This window comes from Anser cygnoides, chromosome 4 (genome assembly GCF_040182565.1).
Source record: "Anser cygnoides isolate HZ-2024a breed goose chromosome 4, Taihu_goose_T2T_genome, whole genome shotgun sequence".
NCBI lineage: Eukaryota > Metazoa > Chordata > Aves > Anseriformes > Anatidae > Anser > Anser cygnoides.
The window spans coordinates 32,112,161-32,130,713 of NC_089876.1; the positions used below are offsets into that span (position 1 = coordinate 32,112,161).

At 44.6% G+C, this 18,553-nt stretch overlaps 1 protein-coding gene across 6 annotated transcripts in view; it reads right to left on the minus strand.

Annotated features, from left to right (window-relative positions):
- Positions 1-18,553, minus strand: part of AFF1 (ALF transcription elongation factor 1) — a 77,183-nt gene that overhangs the window by 18,836 nt on the left and 39,794 nt on the right. For 5 of the 6 annotated variants that reach the window (XM_048074379.2, XM_048074382.2, XM_048074377.2 and 2 more), the window contains exons 4-10: positions 12,628-12,672; positions 11,136-11,222; positions 10,324-10,360; positions 9,888-9,939; positions 3,690-3,744; positions 3,521-3,558; positions 2,002-2,164 (exon numbers count right to left, since the gene is read on the minus strand). In XM_048074379.2, coding sequence (XP_047930336.1) covers positions 2,002-2,164; positions 3,521-3,558; positions 3,690-3,744; positions 9,888-9,939; positions 10,324-10,360; positions 11,136-11,222; positions 12,628-12,672 — 477 coding nt within the window. The remainder of the gene's footprint in view (positions 1-2,001; positions 2,165-3,520; positions 3,559-3,689; positions 3,745-9,887; positions 9,940-10,323; positions 10,361-11,135; positions 11,223-12,627; positions 12,673-18,553) is intronic. The other variant, XM_048074381.2, reaches the window with a different exon arrangement.

Consider the following 18,553-nt stretch of genomic DNA (forward strand, 5'->3'; position numbering starts at 1 on the left):
TCCTCACAATGCATTTACAAAGTAATCTGCACAAGATGGACCAAGAGCTGTCCCAGCTGTCACATCTCGCTGAAGTCTGACAGGTAGGTTGGCAGGCTCCCTTGGCTTAAGCAGTTACCAAAAGAATTTACACATCAAGCTCAGTTTCTTCCAAGTACTCTGCCTACACAATCCAACACTCGCGTCCCCCTGGGTCAACCAAGGCATGAGCTACGACTGACTACTGAGGGCCTCTGCAATCAGTCAGATACGTAACATAGTTAAGAGAAGCCCTGCCTAATCAAAACAGAAGTCTGACGTATCAGGAGAAAACTTAACCAGCCAGCTGTAAAAACAGACATCTGAAGCTGCAAATTAGGGGCACAATTCTCTAGGGCCCATTCTGAAAATGCCGCTTAATTTTCAGCATCGCTCAAATGTGTCACTTGCGATCTGGGCACCATCAGAGCACAGCTACGCTTGTGCCCTCACCAATCCTCCCCAGCCACAACTCTCTTCTGAGGACAGCCACAGCACTTCTCAGAAAAGAGAAGCCCTAGCACATGAAAGGCTTTCCAGGACTAATTAATCCCTTCTGCTGGCATTTTCTTCTCCACCCAGACTCTACCCTTCTTTGCGACGTACAACATGTTGACAAAGAAGACGTGTCTTCAGCTGTGTCTGGGTGACTCCATTTAGAAAGTTGGTTTATAAAATGGACTTGGTTTTATCACATTTTAAACTTCCCAATCACAAATGATAGTAAGAGACAATATTAAAAAAATAAATAATAATAAGCAAATACTGCGTATGGTTCCTAAAGTCTTTGCTTTTATGTGAGGAGCTGGATATAAAAAACACAGAGCATGTGCACCACTTGACTCCTTGTGTAAAATGAACAGTTTACTGAATAAAAAGGGGGGGAAATGGTCAATCCACGATAACTAGGACTTCACTAGAGTGAAAACAACACTGTAATACAGTATATTTTCAGTATAAAGCAGGCATGATTTGGTATAAGAAGGTAAGTATAATATCTGTTTCTCACATAGCACAAGGCAAAGTCTGTGAGTGAACTGCTGCAGAGTGAAGCGTGTTAGATGTGAGATCAGAAGACAGGTCTTTTCAAAGCTTCTGCACGCAAAATTCTCCCTGTTAACGTGCTTCTAAGGTAAAAGAAAGGAAAGCTAAGGCTAGGGAGATCAAAAGGAATAAATGACAAGGTTTCTGGGCTTTGTGAGAATTATCTCAAAGCTGTCAGTGGACTGGTTTATATAAGCTGTGGTCCATCAGATATAACCCTGCACTTCCTGCTGGCCCAAGAATGTTTTGTGAGCTGGAGGACCTGTTTTAAACCGCAGGACACGAGTACATTTGTAGCAGATTTTTAAAAGCTGCATGGTCTCAATTATTATGCAACTTTGAGGCACTAAGCTCTGTTTGCCTGCTTTTCCCAATAAAAGCCTCAGAAACGCCAGTGCAGCACTATGTGAGCCAAACTCAACAGAAGCAAGTCTAAGCACATTCCAGCCCTTCCTGCAGGCCTGATCACTTCAGCTGGGAGAAGCCAAGTCTGTCACTCATGCGCAGGAGCTGCAGAGGGGCAGTGGCAGCTTCCCGGAGCATGTCAGGGAATTGGGCTCACCCCGAAGCAGCTGACAGCCTCAGCACCCTGAAGAGCTGCACGGGCAGAGGTGGGCCCCAAGCACTGAGGACAAGCTGCAGTTCCCACCTGTGCCTTGCTTGTGACTCATCAGTAAAGGCACCAGTTCCTCCAGGAGTGCTAGCCAACGACGCCAAAAGGCAAGGGTCAGGCACTTCAAAGTCTAATTTATGCTATTACTACAGGTTATTTCATTGACAAACTCCTGCAAAGAAGCAAAGGGCAAGTGAAGCTTGATGATGCAGCAAAGATGTCAACAGGACACCTGAAGGATGATGGTATTTCAGGTCCCCTGTCTGACTGCGTTCAGCCAGCAGAGAGCCTGCATTAAGCAGCCCCTACAGTTCACGTGCATTCACCTCAGGAGCTGACACTCTCGGAGGGTCAGGGTCGTTGGCTTCACTGTCACTCGAGCTGCTCTCCGTCTCCGAGTCTGAAGAGCTGTCTGAGTCACTGGTGCTCCCTGACTCTGGGCTGCTGGAATGTGCTGATGCCACGCTCTCGGGCTTGGACTGCAGGGCACTGCAAGGCCACCAGGAGATAAAATTAGAAAGCAGCACGCGTCAAGGTTACTTACTATATTGATATGGAAGCATTCAGAAATACAACTTAAAGTTTTGGCACTGGAAGGAAAGGGGACAAGGCCAAAAGAATACACTGCCATACTCCAAGATAAAGCACCGGAATAAAAAAAACTCTGGAAATAATAAAACCTTCAATTCCAACCCAGCCATAACTATACAAGCAGGATGTCACTGCAAGAGTACAAAGCTGCATTTAGCCAACAAAAGGCTTTTAAAAAAAAAAAAAAGCGACAAATGCTATTCTGAAAGTCCCAACACTCAGCAGAAAAGATGCCTAATAAAGACTAACAAGACGGAAACGTACATGCCCGGATGGTTTCTCTGTTTTTATTTTCCCCCTTCACAAAAAGGGGGAAAGCAGGTTCTCACTTCTTCACCCATGTTACTTGCTTGAGGTGCTGCAGCTGTTTTGTGAACAGCCCCAAACAGCAGCATTTTTTGCAAAACCCATCCCTGCTCACAAGTGCTTTGCCCCAGCCCTGCTGACAATGGGAGTGGATGGAGCTGAGGCATACCTTTTTGTTCTGAAACCAACTAAAGAAGTCAAAACATTGACTTCTGACTCTGAAAACTGTTTCCCATGTCAGCATAAATGCATTTGTATGATGTGGAGGCAAGCTCCTTGCTGATGCAGACTGATATTGCAAGAACATACTGTTTCAAGAGCCTGCAGAGACAGTCGGTCACGCCAAGAAATCGATATGCCCTTGTGCAAGCCTGACTTTGTAGACTGTCACCAGTGCTTGAAGAGCACACACATCAAGCCAGAAAGGTACATAGGTGCTCTCTTGCTGGGGTTTCTCCACCTTTCTGCTTCTAATCCAGGTATGTGGCTTTTCAGTCAACCTTGAATACTGCTTCTAAGTTGCCCTATCAGGAGGGGCTGAAGCAGCCTCAGCAAATTTCTTCTTCACCTACTTGGCTGTTTCTGGCTTCCTTCCGAACTACAGCTGCACTCATACCTTAGCCATCACTATTACAACTGAAAATCCCATCATCTCCAGTGTGCTCTCCAAATAATGTGATGGTGTGGAAGAGGAGAACAGAAGGGAACAGATGGGGAAATACAATTCTGGTTCAAAGGCAAAATCTAGCATGCCTGGACTGCTTTCTAGTTGAAGCTTTCTGTAAAACCTCACACAACTAAAGCCAACTTGGCTTCAGGCAGCTAGAAACCAAAGCCTGCATCTATGACAGAAATGAGGGACCCTTTCCCACCTACCCTCATATAAAATAAACAATTCTTTTTTTCCTCCTTATCTGTCTACCTAGCAGTTTGGGAACAAACCTGTACCTTGGAGGAGCAAGTGAAGAAGGTGGCTTTTCAACAACCTGTTTTGTTCACAAAAACAAAGAGGAGAGGGGGAGGAAAGGTTAGCTTAAGGAGCTCAGAGCAACGCAACACGTCGCGATGATTTAACGGGATGTCTGTGGGCGTAGGGTATAAAACATCTAAAACTGACTTGGTCGTCACCACTGTCTTCACTATCACTGAGCTGCAGGTCGTCCTGGAGCATTCTGAAAGACAACCAGAAGATACACATCAGCCAGGGCAGACACGTTTTCAAGCAGCAGACACTGAAAAAAGACTTGGTTTGCACTTTCCAAAACAAACGGACCTCCCCAAGGCCTTTTAACATTTGGCATGCTCAATCTGCTAAATCCTCTCGTTACCTGAATGAACAACAAAATGGCAACACACAGCCTAGGCCTTTCACTGTGCCTTCCACCTGACCTCAGGGCACTTTGCAACACAGGGTCAGTACCACTGGCTGCCATCTGCAGACAACTGCTGGAACAAGTCCAGTCCTGGTACAGCAAGAGACGGGCAAGCTTTTAGCTGGCACTAGCTCCCCAAGGGGCAGAAAGCACCACAAGATGCGCACGTTCACATGTCCTGCTCTTTGTGGGCTGCAAATACTTCTCCTGACACAAAGCTCCTCTTTTTGCTGCTCAAATCTCCCATCACACACACATACCTAAGCAGAGGCCAAGGTCAAGCCAAGCTCCTATTCCTACTCTGCACAGCGAGAGCCCTAACACTGGGGATTCACATACCCAAAGCAGTTCCTGAGTGGTGAGGCACAAGTCCTGTTCTAGCATTGCTAGAGCAGACAGTGGGCTGCCTGCGAGTGTTTCCAGATGCACCATTCAGTCCTAAGTCTGCAGGTGGTACCTGCTGCTTCCAATTTCCCCGTCCTGTATGAAATTGGGGTCCTCAAAAGGCTGGAGGAGAGGGATTTGTGGGCAGAGACCCCACGTTCTCCTGAACTGTCATTCCCCCCCTTTGGCAGCCACGTAGGCATCCTAAAAAAAAGCCAGAAAGCAGAAAGGCGAATCTCTTATTGCTTTAGAAGTACGGGGATTCAAACCTCGGGCCTGCCTGGAGACTGCTCAGCCTAGAGAGCTCCTATTTATTATCCCCACTAACTCAAGTCACCTTATACTTAGACCAAAGCAGTCAATAGGCAAAGAGATGCCTTCATTGACACAAGACCATGTTTAGTGTCAAAGCTAGCAATGTTCTCACACCGAACGAGTCCACAAACCGCAAGCAATGAATCTCAAGTCCAAAAGAAAATTTCAGAGCAATTGACCTGTCAGTCAACAGATAAAATCTATTTCAGCAGTCAGTAACTGAGGATTAGGGTCAAACAATAACTTAGGCATTATCTCAGTACCTTTCAACCTTTCCCAGCACCAGATTAAAGCACCATAATTCAAAGGAAAGACTGTATCTTTCCTTCAAACAGAAAGCTACGTCACTTCTATTAGCTCTAATGGAAATTGCACATTCAGAACGAAGAGAGAACAGACTCCAGCAATTATTCTCAAGGTTTGTTTCTGTTGTTGCCTGTTTTATGTTTCCTTTTAGTACCAGGAACAAATCCTCTGCTTCCACCATTTGAGGAGGGAACCCAGCCCTGTACATAAAACCACGGGAAGCGCAGTCAGTGATTTCCTGCTACTTGAAAGCCTTTCTGCTCACACTGAAGGTCAACCACTTGCTTTCTAGGGCACCTCAACCCCAGCTGGAGCAAGCGAGATGTCGAAATCAGCTGGGAGCCCTCCGGGAAACTCCACACCCCCCTACAGCCACATACCAGCAATGACAGCGCATCAGTTCGGCAGGACAGCCTGAACATGCTAACACACCCATGGCCCCGTCTGCTATTTTTAGCAAGGAAGACAGGTCCTTGACACAGGTGCCTCCTCACGCTGGCGCTGGGCGACAAGCACTGAGCTATGGGGAAGGAGATCGTTGGTGAGGCTTCGCCATCTCAACCACTGCGTACTCAAGGGCAAGTTGCTCTGAGCCTTTCACAGCATTCACAACGGAGACATCTCTTCCAACAGCTTTGCTGCTTTTACACGTCATTTCCTAATAATATATATTTTACTGTGGATGCCTCTAAGAAAAGGAACATCAAAACACTACTGCTGAAGTCCCTTGAAAAGACAATTTCAAATGCCTAAAACCAAGCACTTTTATTTTGGTTTACAAGCAAGTTGAGATTCTAGTACTTGTGCGACTGAAAACCGAGCATACTGCCCTCCAGAATTAACTTCTCTTCATGCAGTGCTGTACATCCTCACTATGAAAATCAGAACTTGCTGCCTGAAGCTGAATATCCACTAACAAGAAAACCCCAGACCTCCAGTCTCTTTGCAAAACAACACTCCAATACTGTGGCAGGCTCTCTTACTGAATTACACATTGCATGTCTGAACTGCTGTCTTCATACATTGCTGTCATCCCATCTGCTTGCACTATTAAGCTGAAAAACTTCGGCCATCCAAATTAATCTCTTACTAGGGATGTTGCCAGGTTTGATTTTTTTTCCTTCCTTTTTCTTTTTTTCTTTTTTCCTGTATGGGGTTTGGGTGAGGGGCCATTTCCGTTTCCCATGTGCTTGCTGTTTGTTACACTTTCAGGCTCTTGGTTTGGAAGATGAGGAAATGGGAATGTTTTCCTCCCTGTTAAAAAAAAGTCTTTTTATCTAATCCTTCTTATCTTTTTATTTACATCTTTGAATCTAGTAAAAATTTGCTATCCTAGGGTACATTCTCATTTTGGCAAGATGTATACTTTGGTACAGTTTCCTTCCCAAGACACCAGGGTTGGCAGCTCTGGACGCCAACTGCTGACTCTGATGAGACAGCATCTCTTCTTCATGCATTTTATTTTCAAGTTATAAACCCCTCAAACTTCAGGACAGAATGTAAAAATGAGTTAGGTTAAGAAGGTCAGGGTGTCCAAGTAATAAGAGACAAATTGAGTTCTCCTGCCTTCCCTTTTCCCAAACTCAGACTAGCTACTCCCACTGCAGCACCAGCAGTGTAATTCGTTGCTGCTGACGTTATTTTTCCAGTTACGAGGTCTTTTGTTGACACACGTTCACGGGGCTGCTAGCGTACAGTTCACAGAAAAAAAAATGGCTTCAGAAGGGTATGTTTCTACGTGACACACATCTGAGTCAGAGTTTACTAAAGACTAGGGTTGGGACCCACGCTCTTGTACCTGGAGCAGGATGGCGCCCAGAGGCCTCCGGTGCCCACCAGCAGGGCCCACCCCTCCTGCACAGCACTGCCTCCCGAGGAGTTACCAGCCCCACTGCCCCGCGTTACCTCACACTGATGCAGAAAAGGCTCTTGGTGCCATAAGGGCTCTGCCTGCTGTCACCTTCGCAGAGCTACGTGTTTTCTTTGTTCAGGCATTTTGACTTCGCCATTCCCTCGTGGCTGTCCTCTTCCATCTCCCAGCCTCCAACATCTCATTTCCTCACACACATTCCCTGTGGACACCACCTGGAGCCTCTGCTTTTAGGGTAAACACTGGAGGGAAGTGCTACGAGACACTGATGTGGCAAACAACCCCCCCTCCATCTCCTACTGAAGGCAAACGGCATGCAGCCCACAGCAAGGTGCGCACACTGGCTTCAGCTGGAGCCAAAGCTGGTCTGCCCTGCAATTTAAACACACTTCCAGGGATGTGAAAATGTCCTGGAAGTTTTTCCTGGGTTTTGTTTTGTTTTACCTTAAGCACTCTGGCCTACAGATGCATTTCCTTTAGAGGCTAAAGGATACACTAGGCAATGCTACCTAGATTGTCCTTTAAATCTGATTTAACTGTTTCTACTCAAAAGAACTGCCTTTTTCACCTGAGCTGCTGGTAAGTAAAGCACAGAGTGCGAGAACATTGCAACCACTTAACTTCAATTTAGGATCAAGGAAGAACATTGCTACCACTTAAATTCAATTTAGTATCAAGGAGGAACATGAAAATTTTATATGAGTCACACTTTTGCATGGCTAGACAAAGCCACTTTCCCCAAAACAAGGTTTCAACAAATTGTTAAATAGCCTACTTAAAGAAGATAAATCTGCCCTAATAATCTTTATACTTTAATTAGCTCAGCACTTAAAAGATGCTGAGTTTTCATTTGCAGGACCTGCCGCTTATGCACACATCATCAATATCCCTGTGAATCTATTTATAAAGAGCTCTTTTTGTGAGATGAGTGGCGCTAAAATCAGCGCAGCTTGCCCAGCAGCTCCACTGAAGGCACGGGCTGGCCCCTCTCTGCTGGCCGTGCTGAAGATGCATTGCGGAGGCAGAGGTCGGCATCTCCCCCGTGAGCAGGAGGGTTGCTCCCATTCCAGCACAGCCAGGAGCTGACCTGGGGGCTGCATCCAAGAAGGAAAGCCATCTGGGAACCTGTGCCTGCTCGGGGAAGCTGGATGCTTAATTTGGGCACACAGATGCCCAGGGATTTCAACCTCTAATTAAGCAACACAAACACTGTTTATGTTCAGCCAGCCACAGTTGGTAACACGAGCTACTATCGGCAGCTGAGTTTTCTGAGGGTCACGTGGCTTCTGAAGAGCAAAGAAAGCCCTGTTTGGCAAAGGAGAAAAAAAGGAGACAAAAAGAAGGGATGCATCACTTCAAGGGGAAAACGCAGGGCAAGTCCTCGGGTAAACCTCGGTTCAGTCCATTTAGGACGTCAACCTAAGCTGCTCTGTTCCTCTGCCTTCAACTGCCTCTGTCAATGTATGGCCACGGTAAGTGAGTGCTGGCTCCGAGATGCTAATAAAAATCACCATGAAGGGAAAGAAATTCACTGATGGACATCAGCAAACCGAGGTTCCCTTTACCCTCGAGGAGGACCAGCCCGTGAAGGCAACCAACGCCCAGGGACGGGGTCCCTGGCTTGAGCTGCCTTGTGCCTTCCGCTCAGCTGGTCCCAGAGGGCTTGTGTTTGTCTTAGTTCAAATGAAATCCCTAAACGCAGAGGCTCAGTGAGATGCTACCAGAAATCAGCAGCAGGAAGATTCTGGCTGTCCTTTGGAGACTGGTCAGGTCAGGAAGGCTCGAATGAAAAGCCTGAACACAAAATCTTGCAATTCAGTTGAGGAGGAGAGCCTCTTGCTTGTGCCCTTCCCAGGTTTTTATTTTAATTGAAGTATTTATTATAAACTAAAAAAAAAAAAAAAGGCTTAAGCTTTGTAGTCTGCAGTTTGCAGCCTTCCATGGAAGGATACAGTGTGAAGTAAAACGAGCTCTTTATCACTGAGCTGACAGGCATTTAATGCCTGGGCAATTGACTCGCACACAGACCACTTAGCCTCCTGGATGTGGAAAGGTTTCTATTATTCAAGGCTCAGAACCCATCAACGCTGCCATCTGGCCAGGTTAATCTCGAAAGACTCAAAGTCAGCCCACACAAAACTACTTTCAAGAAATTCCTGTGATTAACCTAATTAATAGACAACCACTTGAACCTACCAGGACGCTGCCAAGTTGTTTTTTTTATTGCCATTATGGATCTTTCCCACCAACTTACAACTTGATATTGAAGCAATACAAGTATTAGCTGGCATTCCTTCCCTGCCTTTGTAAAACTGTTGCCAAGATTATGCACAAAGATCTGGGACTCCAATTCTGAGAAGCCTTCTCAGAGAAACCATAAAATAATAGGGGAAAGAAGAGACACAAAGAGACAAAAGAAATATGTAAATAATATTAAAAAAATATACAGGACCCCACTTTGCACCTTGCTAACTTGATTAGATAATGTAAGTTGAGGTTTTTAGAAACTTCATATGAAGGTAGTTTTTTTTTTTTGAGGGGTGGAGGGTTTAAATAAAATTTTTTAAAAAATTGAAGAACAACACTTCTCACGAACTTTCCCTTGGACAACTGAAAAAAATTATACCCCATGATTTCTATAAGATGTGCAAGTTTTCACAAATTTTGTAAGCATAGCTTTACTAACCTTCACAAATTCAAAATGGTATGCTAAATGGATCAGATTCAGTTTGTTTCTAATTTATGTCAGTTTAATGCATTATTAATACACACACACTGTGTGACAACGTATTAAGTAGCCACAGATTAACAGAGCAAAACCCCCTCCACTTGGTATATTAATAGTTGTGTGGTTTTGTGTTTGTGTTTTTTTTTTTAATACAGTAACGATAAACATGAAACAGCAATATTGCTGTGGCTGTAAGTTCCCTCCATTGAAATTTTCAGAGAAAAACTGAACTAATAAACTTTAATCTTCAGAAACTTCAAGTAAGGCATATTTTAATTCATTACAGATTCTTTTAAGTAACTGCACAGTAGAGCATGGGAACTGAGTCTGGTTACTTACGATGTTCTTGGTTGAGAACTAGGCAACGTTTTTGAAGGTGCGTCATACTGTTCTGCAAATCAAAAACAAATCAGTTCTTTTTACTTGCCTCACATGAACTGTATTTTACCCTATGGTCTCTGGGTGTCACAATTAGAAAGTCACTCTCTTCCAGGATGTAATTCCTTGCCAGTGAGATTATTCATCATCCTAAGTGGGATTTCCTAACAAAACACTGTTTGTTCTCTGCTGAACTGCTGCTTTACTTTCCAAGTAAGGAACGTACACAATCTCTGAGGCATTATCTAAATTCTTCAGTGTTCAACCAAGCCCAGGAAATTGTGCTCCTTAATCAATGTAAACATTTGATATTCTCATCAATCTCTCACACACAACACACAAAGTTATCTGTGAGCTCATACAGACATTGCTGTGTATTCTTTGGATTTCTACTTACTCTGATTCTGTGCTACAGATCCAACATGCTGTGATTCCTGCAAAGAAAGGACAAAGCGAAAAGTTGAGAATAAAATACACCAGCTCTCTCTCAATAGCTGCATGTTGGTGATGTGTTTTCAACGTGTAACTTATTGTAATAAAAGTCAACTTAACCACAGCTTGCCTTTGAACTGTCTAAGAGTTTAGGTTGCTCTGACGTAGTTTAGCACTAACATGATGTGCTACTGCCACCAAAAATGTGCTGCTGGAAAACTAGCAGTATGTGCCTTTTTGAAGGAATATAGAAAATTTTGACAGAGCTGCCAAATATTTCTGTTTAATGCAGCCAACAAATATTTTTCTTGAAAGTAAAGGTTAAAACTTTTTTGTGCTGCAACAGAGAGGAGATACTTAAAATGTTTCTGCAAAGTAGTCACATTTGGAGTCCACAATTCGAACAAACATCTATGTCATCTAAACAGCGTTCATTCATCCTTCTCTCTGGCTCAAACATCTTACAATTCTAAAAATATAAAGCTTGCTAAAAAAAAAAAAAGGTAAAAGATAATCACACTACCACATAGCTCACTCAGAAATAATTACTCATAAGCACCATCTGATCTAATTCTCAGCAAAATTATGCATTTCACGCAGCAGTTATGTAATGTGAGATCCACTGTGCTTTCGTTTATCTGATTGCTTCAAAAGATAATCTCTCCTCACAGCCTTTACCTAAGAAAGGGATGGGGTCAAAAATTAGATGAATACACATGCAAGCTAGAAAGCTGTCTTTAATATATCAAAAGGTCTGACAAAAAGAGGCTGTTTTACCTTCGTTGGAAACGGAAATTTTGAGGGCTCTGCCGTACTAGGTGTATGAATAGCTGTCAGAGGAGGTGGCCATGAGTGGGTCATTTCCTGGAAAGAGATGCAGAAAAGTGGATTAGGGTATTTTTGCTGATACTTGCAGTGAAGTTTTAAGCTTAAGACTCGTATCTACCTAAAGTCCTTGTAGGCTGGACTGCAGACCGTGGAGACAGCACCGCAGTGAGAAACCATCCTTGGGATGCAGCATCCGCCCTGTGGTGAGCACTTGCCCCTCTCTGCAAGCACATTTGCATTGCCCAAGCAGCAGCCATCTCAGCGCAGCTTGCAGAGCTAAGCACCTACTGCGTTTGCAGCATCTGGCCTCGGCATTACAGCTAACAGTTAATAAAAGGAAAAGCAAACAAAACCTGCACATGAGTAGCTGTGGGCTTTTTCAGAGTGCAGACTCTGGGCTCGGTGACAGCGCATGTGCGAGCCGAGCAGGGGCAGCGCACCACGGGACAGGGCTGGCTGGGTAGGACCAGCCTCAATGCACGTGCTCGGCTGGCACCGCCGCTGACGTGCTCAGAAAGCCTGGCACAGAGCAGCAGCTCTGCCTCCAGCCGGGGCTAACACAACACTGGCGCTGGACTCGATTTACAGAGGTAGGAACTGTGCTCGTGCTGAACGCATCTCGAGACAGACATGCACCACACATGGCTTGCCTGAGGACTGGAAAGAAATGTACGGAGAAGGTGCCTGCAAACTATATGGCTGTACCGTGTGCACCAAATACACCGACTGTGGTGTGAACATCTCTACCGGGCTGTAATTTTGGGGCGCCTGTTTTCGTCAAGGCACAAAAGCTCAGAAGTGGCTCCAGTTTCCTTATCAATTAGGAATAGCATAAAACATGAAAATTTATAGGCTGTGTGACTCCATGTGGCTACCTTTGACTCTAGAAACAGGGACTGGATAAATCTAGGAGGATTTTGTGCAAGAACTGGAAACAGCCTTCAAAGCAACCTGTGTAACCATCCGGTCATGTAATTATCACCCTTATCTTCTTGTTTCTCCCCTTCCACTGCTCAGCTCACTGCTCTCTACACTCTCTAGCTGTGCAATCTTGCAATAGACAGCAAACCCCTCAATATACTGCTCTACATCTCTTCAGGCATGTGAACGTGCTTCCTTTTGGTTGCATCAGTGTCGCAGAAATATCTAACAGCAGCCCCCTGGCCTGGCCGAGGAGCAGCTCTGGCTGGTTCAGGTGATGTGCCCATCTTCCTCTTGAACTGCACCAGGCTGCTTTGTGTGTATGCACTGATGGGTGTGACAACTCCAGCTGTATCTGAAGCTGTCACCTTACTTCTCTGCAGCATACCCAAAGACATGCTTCTGGTGATTGCAACACCAGTTGATAAAAAAGAAGCAGAGCAGTATTTCCCCCCTGCATGTTATTTTAATGCAAGCAAAATATAAGGAAACACAAAATGTGGTATTTAAGAGCACCCACCTTCAGAATTTCTTCAACGCACTGGACATCACTGGGGAAGGTTTGCTACAACAAAAAGAAGAGGAAGAAGTGTGAGTTTGTTTCAGTTTTACCAACTGACACTGGGCAGATAAACTCAGCAAACATTTGCTCACCCCTAGTTCTATAAGCTTCATGGAAACCCATTAATTAAAAAAATGCTAGCAAGAAGTAAAAGGCCATCAGAAGGGCAGATAATAACATGCCTCTACAAAGCTTGTTGTTTTCAAGTATTTAGCAGAAGCTATATTCTAAGAAATTTGAAAAAGAAGGAAAGTGTCTTCAAACAGCTTCTCCTGAAGAAATCACGTAAAGAGAAACAGAGCTTATTAAACAGTGCTGGGATTCTCCTCACTTTGTGACTTGCCTTCTTACTTCTACGCAGCCACGTGCACTCAGCCAAAAAAGAAACTAAAGCCCTAAGCTTAGAGAAGGCAAAATAGAGGTGGTTTTTAAAGTGGAGGTTATTGTGCACCAAGAGCTTGAATTCCAGCTCTCAGACTCATGTGAACATCAATCGCCATTAAGATATTGACATTTAAAAAACAGTGCAATCATGACGCGCACATCTCAGAGCAAAACGTTGGCTCTACCACCAAGTTGGAGCAACGTGCTGGCTTTTGGCAAAGCCTGCCACAAGTCCCAAGCAAAAGCAATGCAGGGGCTGACAGAAGCGCAGCCAACACCTCCCGCTCCAGGGGATGCTCCCTGCTGGGAAGAAGAGGGCAGTGAGCTCCCCTGCATGGCCAAAGGGATCTCCCCCAGCAGAGGTAAAGCAAGAAAGGGCTTCACAGTAAAGACCAAAAGTGTCCTCAGTGCTCACACAGGAAGGACACTCAACTGTTTTCCATATGCTACACCACAGGGGAAACAGCAGGTGAGGAACCCTTTTGTCCTGCATCCTCATTTGCCTGTGTCTACACAAAGCCCTCGTGGAACAGTACTCATCTGCCAAGGATTTGACTGCTCTTCAGAAAATCATGCACGCAGGGCTGCCACTTACTCACCCAAGATCAGTGGATACAGGGCACGGCAGCAAACTTGTACCACGTGGCAGAGTTCAAAATGCTTCATAACTCATGGTGCTGAAAAGGGATCCTTCCCTTCTGCTTTTTTTCTTTTGCTAGCAAGCTTAACCTGGTAGCATAGCCACCTAATTCACTGCTTAATTTCATGAGTTGTGAACAGCAGGCACAGAAAATTGCATCTGGTTGTACAGAAAAGCAGGATTCAGCTAGGAGGTGGCTTCAGAAAGCTCCTGAGGCCTTGATGATCCTTTTACTTTATCAGAGCACAGGCAGCCTGATCTCGAAGTCAAGAGCCAACCTCGCTGCCGCGCTGAGGACCTATGAGGAGCCACCCAGCAACATCTGGGGTGCCACAGGGGTTCGGGAGCAGCAGGAGGAATTGATTCAAAGGGCAGGTGGCCAGCCCGAAAGCGAGCACGCAGACATGTGAAACATCCTGAGCTGTGTATACATCACCTGCACTTGTAACCCTGCGTGGTTTTGCAAGGGAACATGAAGGAAAAGCATTGCTAGCACAACTGCTGCAGTAAAAAAAAAAAAAAAAAAAAAAAAAAAAAGAAACCCCTGCACTTCTGTGCAGTTAAAATCTCCCCCTTTCCACTCTATAGTTATTCATTAGCTGCACGCACACAGCTTCCAAGACAAGCCATCCAACTATAGAGACGATGCATGTTTTTAAACAATTTTCTACTAACCTTGATTACGAATACAGAAACATTTACAGCATACTGACAAAGCCTGCCAAAATTTGAGCTTGCATTACCTTGTTGCTCAAAACAAGTGCAAGCAGAAATTTGTGCAGATTTTCTCACACGACTGTGAGGAACATCAGACACTGAGCAGATTGTCCTCCAAGGGTGCGTAAGTGCTCCGTATCACAAAACAGGCTGAAATGCATCTATCAGGCAAAGACAGCAGTGAGGATCTCAAACTCAGCTTGCTCCATCCATGATTTTTAGAGGATGTGGCAACACGGCTGCTTTCAGGGAAAGCTGAAGCAGTAACACCTATTAATCTGCTTGTAAAGCATGAAGCAGAACAGCTACGAAGACTGTGCGAACACACACGTGATGAGTATCTCTTACTGCAGAACAGGCACCGCTGTCAGCATGCGGTCATCATGGGTGGCCGTAGAACATGTTGTTGAAAGATGTTTCTGTTTTGCTGCAGACGGAGCACATTTGTTCAGCAGACCTCTTGCTTTCAGGCACTTACCGATGCCCCGTAGCGTCTGACGCACGGGAAGCCCTTTCTTCATATGCCAAAAGACAACTTTTCTCAACTCTGTCACCTAAGGCTTTATTGTACAGATAGGTTCTTAAACACCCCTTCACAGAGTATCTCCTGAATTCGACATTTTCCTATCATGAATAACTACTGTTACGATACGCAAGAAACAGGGGGCGAATAGAAATGAAAATGAGATTAATTAGACAACAATGCTAACAAGGTTATCATGCCTGCAAGCTTTTTTTCACTTTGTGATTCCTCTCGCACAGCCTCATCCAGCAATTAAATGTGGCCTGTACAGCAAACATTTTCTATGTCAACCTGGCAGACAACCATTAGCTCTTCTGCTTTTTCTTTCGCTGGTGGCTCTCTCTTTCTGGTGATTCAGCTCCTTGAACCACCTTGCCACAGCACCAGATGAATACAAGAAGGGGTACAAGCAAGGGGGAAGGACAGCTCGTGCTAACACTCAGCTCACCTGTAGGGAACAAAGTCTTCATTTTACACAATTTCAGTGTTAGGTAAAACTGTGGAATCCAGAGCTGACTACCTGAGGTCAAAATCTCCTCTGGAAGCACAAAGTTCCCAGCTTCACCCTGCTCCTGCAGTGCTAAAACTCCTGGGAGGTCCAGTGGAAGACGTGTCACAGGTCGTGGTGTTTTTCAAACCTGGAGTGCCTCTTACGTTGCATCTCATACTGCATAACTTGAAAGTAACCATTTAAAAAAAAAAAAAAAGATGAACTGGCTATTTCAGCTTTCTGAAAAGATATCCTCCCCTGCAATGTATGCTTTGCTACCAGCTCATTTCCTGTTCCCTAGAAAGCATGCAAATAGGTGCCACGACACTGCATTTTCTTCTCTTGCATGCACTAACCCAGTCCAAAGCATTGTTTTTGCCTCAGTTCTCAAACATGGATCAGATTTCTTTAATTGTTTGCAGCTCGGCAGACGGGAAACAAAAGAAAGCGATGCCTTAGTTCTGAAGTGCAGGACACGCTTATGAAACTCACTGCCCTCAAGAGCTCTCTGAGGCGTAAAACCACACTTGTTTCCCCCCTGCACGTTCTGTCAGCACCTGCCCCTCTGATACTCCACCACAGATTCAGATCGGGCAGCACCGGGCACTTGGTGGAACTGGCCTTGCCCATGCAGGTGAGCCCCAACCACGACAGTCGGCTGCCACGCCGGCTTTCCCAGCTGCCAGGAGCAGCCTGACCTCGAAGTCAAGAGCCAACCTCGCTGCCGCGCTGAGGACCTATGAGGAGCCACCCAGCAACATCTGGGGTGCCACGGGGGTTCGGGAGCAGCAGGAGGAATCGATTCAAAGGGCAGGTGGCCAGCCCGAAAGCCAGCATGCAGACATGTGAAACATCTTGAGCTGCGTATACATCACCTGCACTTGTAACCCTGCGTGGTTTTGCAAGGGAACATGAAGGAAAAGCACTGCTAGCACAACTGCTGCAGTAAAAAAAAAAAAAAAAAAAAGAAGAGAAAGAAAAAAAGAGACCCCTGCAAACCACAGGAGAACTGACTGCACATGGGAACCTGTGGCGCTGATGAAGAGCTAATAAAAGCAACAAAGCTGCACCAAAGAAAAGCGGTGCAGGAAGGTAGATTTTCCTCTGATTTCTTTCAAGTTCACAGATTGTAAGGTTTGGGTTGGTTGGTTGGTTTTCTTTTTTTTTGTTTGTTTTGTTTTTCTCCAAGTCCTTAAAAAAGTATTGGAAATTTGAAAAGGAAAAATATGGAATTTGACCTAAAACTTGCTGAGATGATTAAGTCTTTATGCTCTTTCCTGTGAGCTCTGGTAAGTCAGTAACAAATCAGACTGTGCAGACAGACTTAAAAACAAGCGGTAGTTTAAGAATGCAACCACCCCTTCCCTGACTTCAGGGTGGGAATACTTGTGTAAATTTAGGTTTTCCTTAATGCGATTTCTCTACTAAGTCCAAACACATTTATTTCATTAACTTAGAGTTAAGCAGGAGCTTGTATTATCTAATTGGAAATCTTTGTTGATACGATTTGTTTAAAGCCTCGAATTTGACCCAGTTAAATACATCCTTAATGACTGGCTCCAAACATGACAGCCACAGGTTTTAAACACCATTTTGTTATGGGCATATTGCCCTGGGTTTCATTACCACTGTAAATTAACACACAGATAGTACCTGACAGCAGGGTCCCTGTAACAGCAGCTTGAATGCTCTAGGAAATTCGGGGAAGTGCTGTCAGAGGCAGGCAAAGCCACAAGAAGAAAAGTCAGTTTTCTCTGCAGGTTGCCCAGGACCAGGATTAATTTTCACAGCAGGTGAAGAATTACCATGGGACTCATCGTTTTTAAGGACGGAAGAAAGCCTGCTTGATTTCAGCAAAAACTGGACAACCGCAACAAAAACGGTACAAGAAGGTAGAAGACAGAGGGACAAAAGGAAGAAATGGAGAGGAAACTGAAATAGAAAACTAATTTTATAAAAAGCTCCTTCTTGACAAGGAAAAAGTCTCTGGTTCATATGCCTTTGTCTGAAGGAGCACAGTGCTTTGTGCAGATACATTTTAATAAAGGACCTTCCAAAATCGTGAGCTGCTGGAACGAACTCCTGCAGCCCTATTAGCCCTGCCCTAATAATACTACAGCTGAAACCCAAATAAACAAAACATCAAAAGTAAGTGCTGCAGCAGAGCCTGCATACAGCCATGCAGACCAGAACTCCAGCCAAGGCCGATGATTTCCTTAGTTAATTAGTGTCCCCCTGACGTCTCCAGAAGGAAAACAAGGTGTCTTTCAGCGTAAGTGTTGATGGTATGAAAACCACTTCTGTAAGAGCTGCAAGTCATGACTTTGAGTATTTTTCCCTTCCAATCCCCCCTTGCTGCAATTTATGCCATTAGATATACTTGTTACACTATTTTGAGTAGCCTGACTCCACAAAAATGTTGCTCGCCACAGGTGATGGAGATAAAGCTGAGCAAGCAGAACAAACCAGAACTTGTACCAGAGGCAGTTTGTTGTTGACGGTATTTGTCAGATGAATAAATGAGGCAAATCTGCACACGTGCTCTGTTGGCATAACCACAGTTACGTGTGAATTTCTGGTAATACAAACTACTCACAGGAAGGGAGCGGAGCAGGAGGAGAAATCATGGCTTTGGTGATTTTGGTCTGGGGGAGGAGGGGAGAGCAGCACAGGCTGGCTGAAAGGTGGTGGGAGTCAACATTTTCTAAAGCAAAGAAACGTGAAGTCAGGCATTATGGTGCATCAACATGTCTGCAAAATTTAATACATGATCATCAGCAAGAATGTGCTATCACGGTTAAGACATATACATGCCCAAGTGACCTATCAATTACAACAAGGTTATAGCAAAATCACAGTGTCGTAACTGAGTAAGGAGTTCATAAATTCAAATGATGGGCTACGTATTCCCAAGGTTTTGAATTTCTCAGTAGCTCCAGCTTTACTTGCTAGCATGATATAACTGTTTAAGAGTCCATGTTTTGGTCAAAGTCAGCAGGAATTATGCTCTTAAAAGCAAACAGCTCTTTGTAAATAAATTCTATTCACTAAGACCAAAAGTGAACATAGCAACTTCTTGTTCTGTTCAAAAAAAATATTGTCTGTTCTTCTGTTTAAAAAAATATTCAAA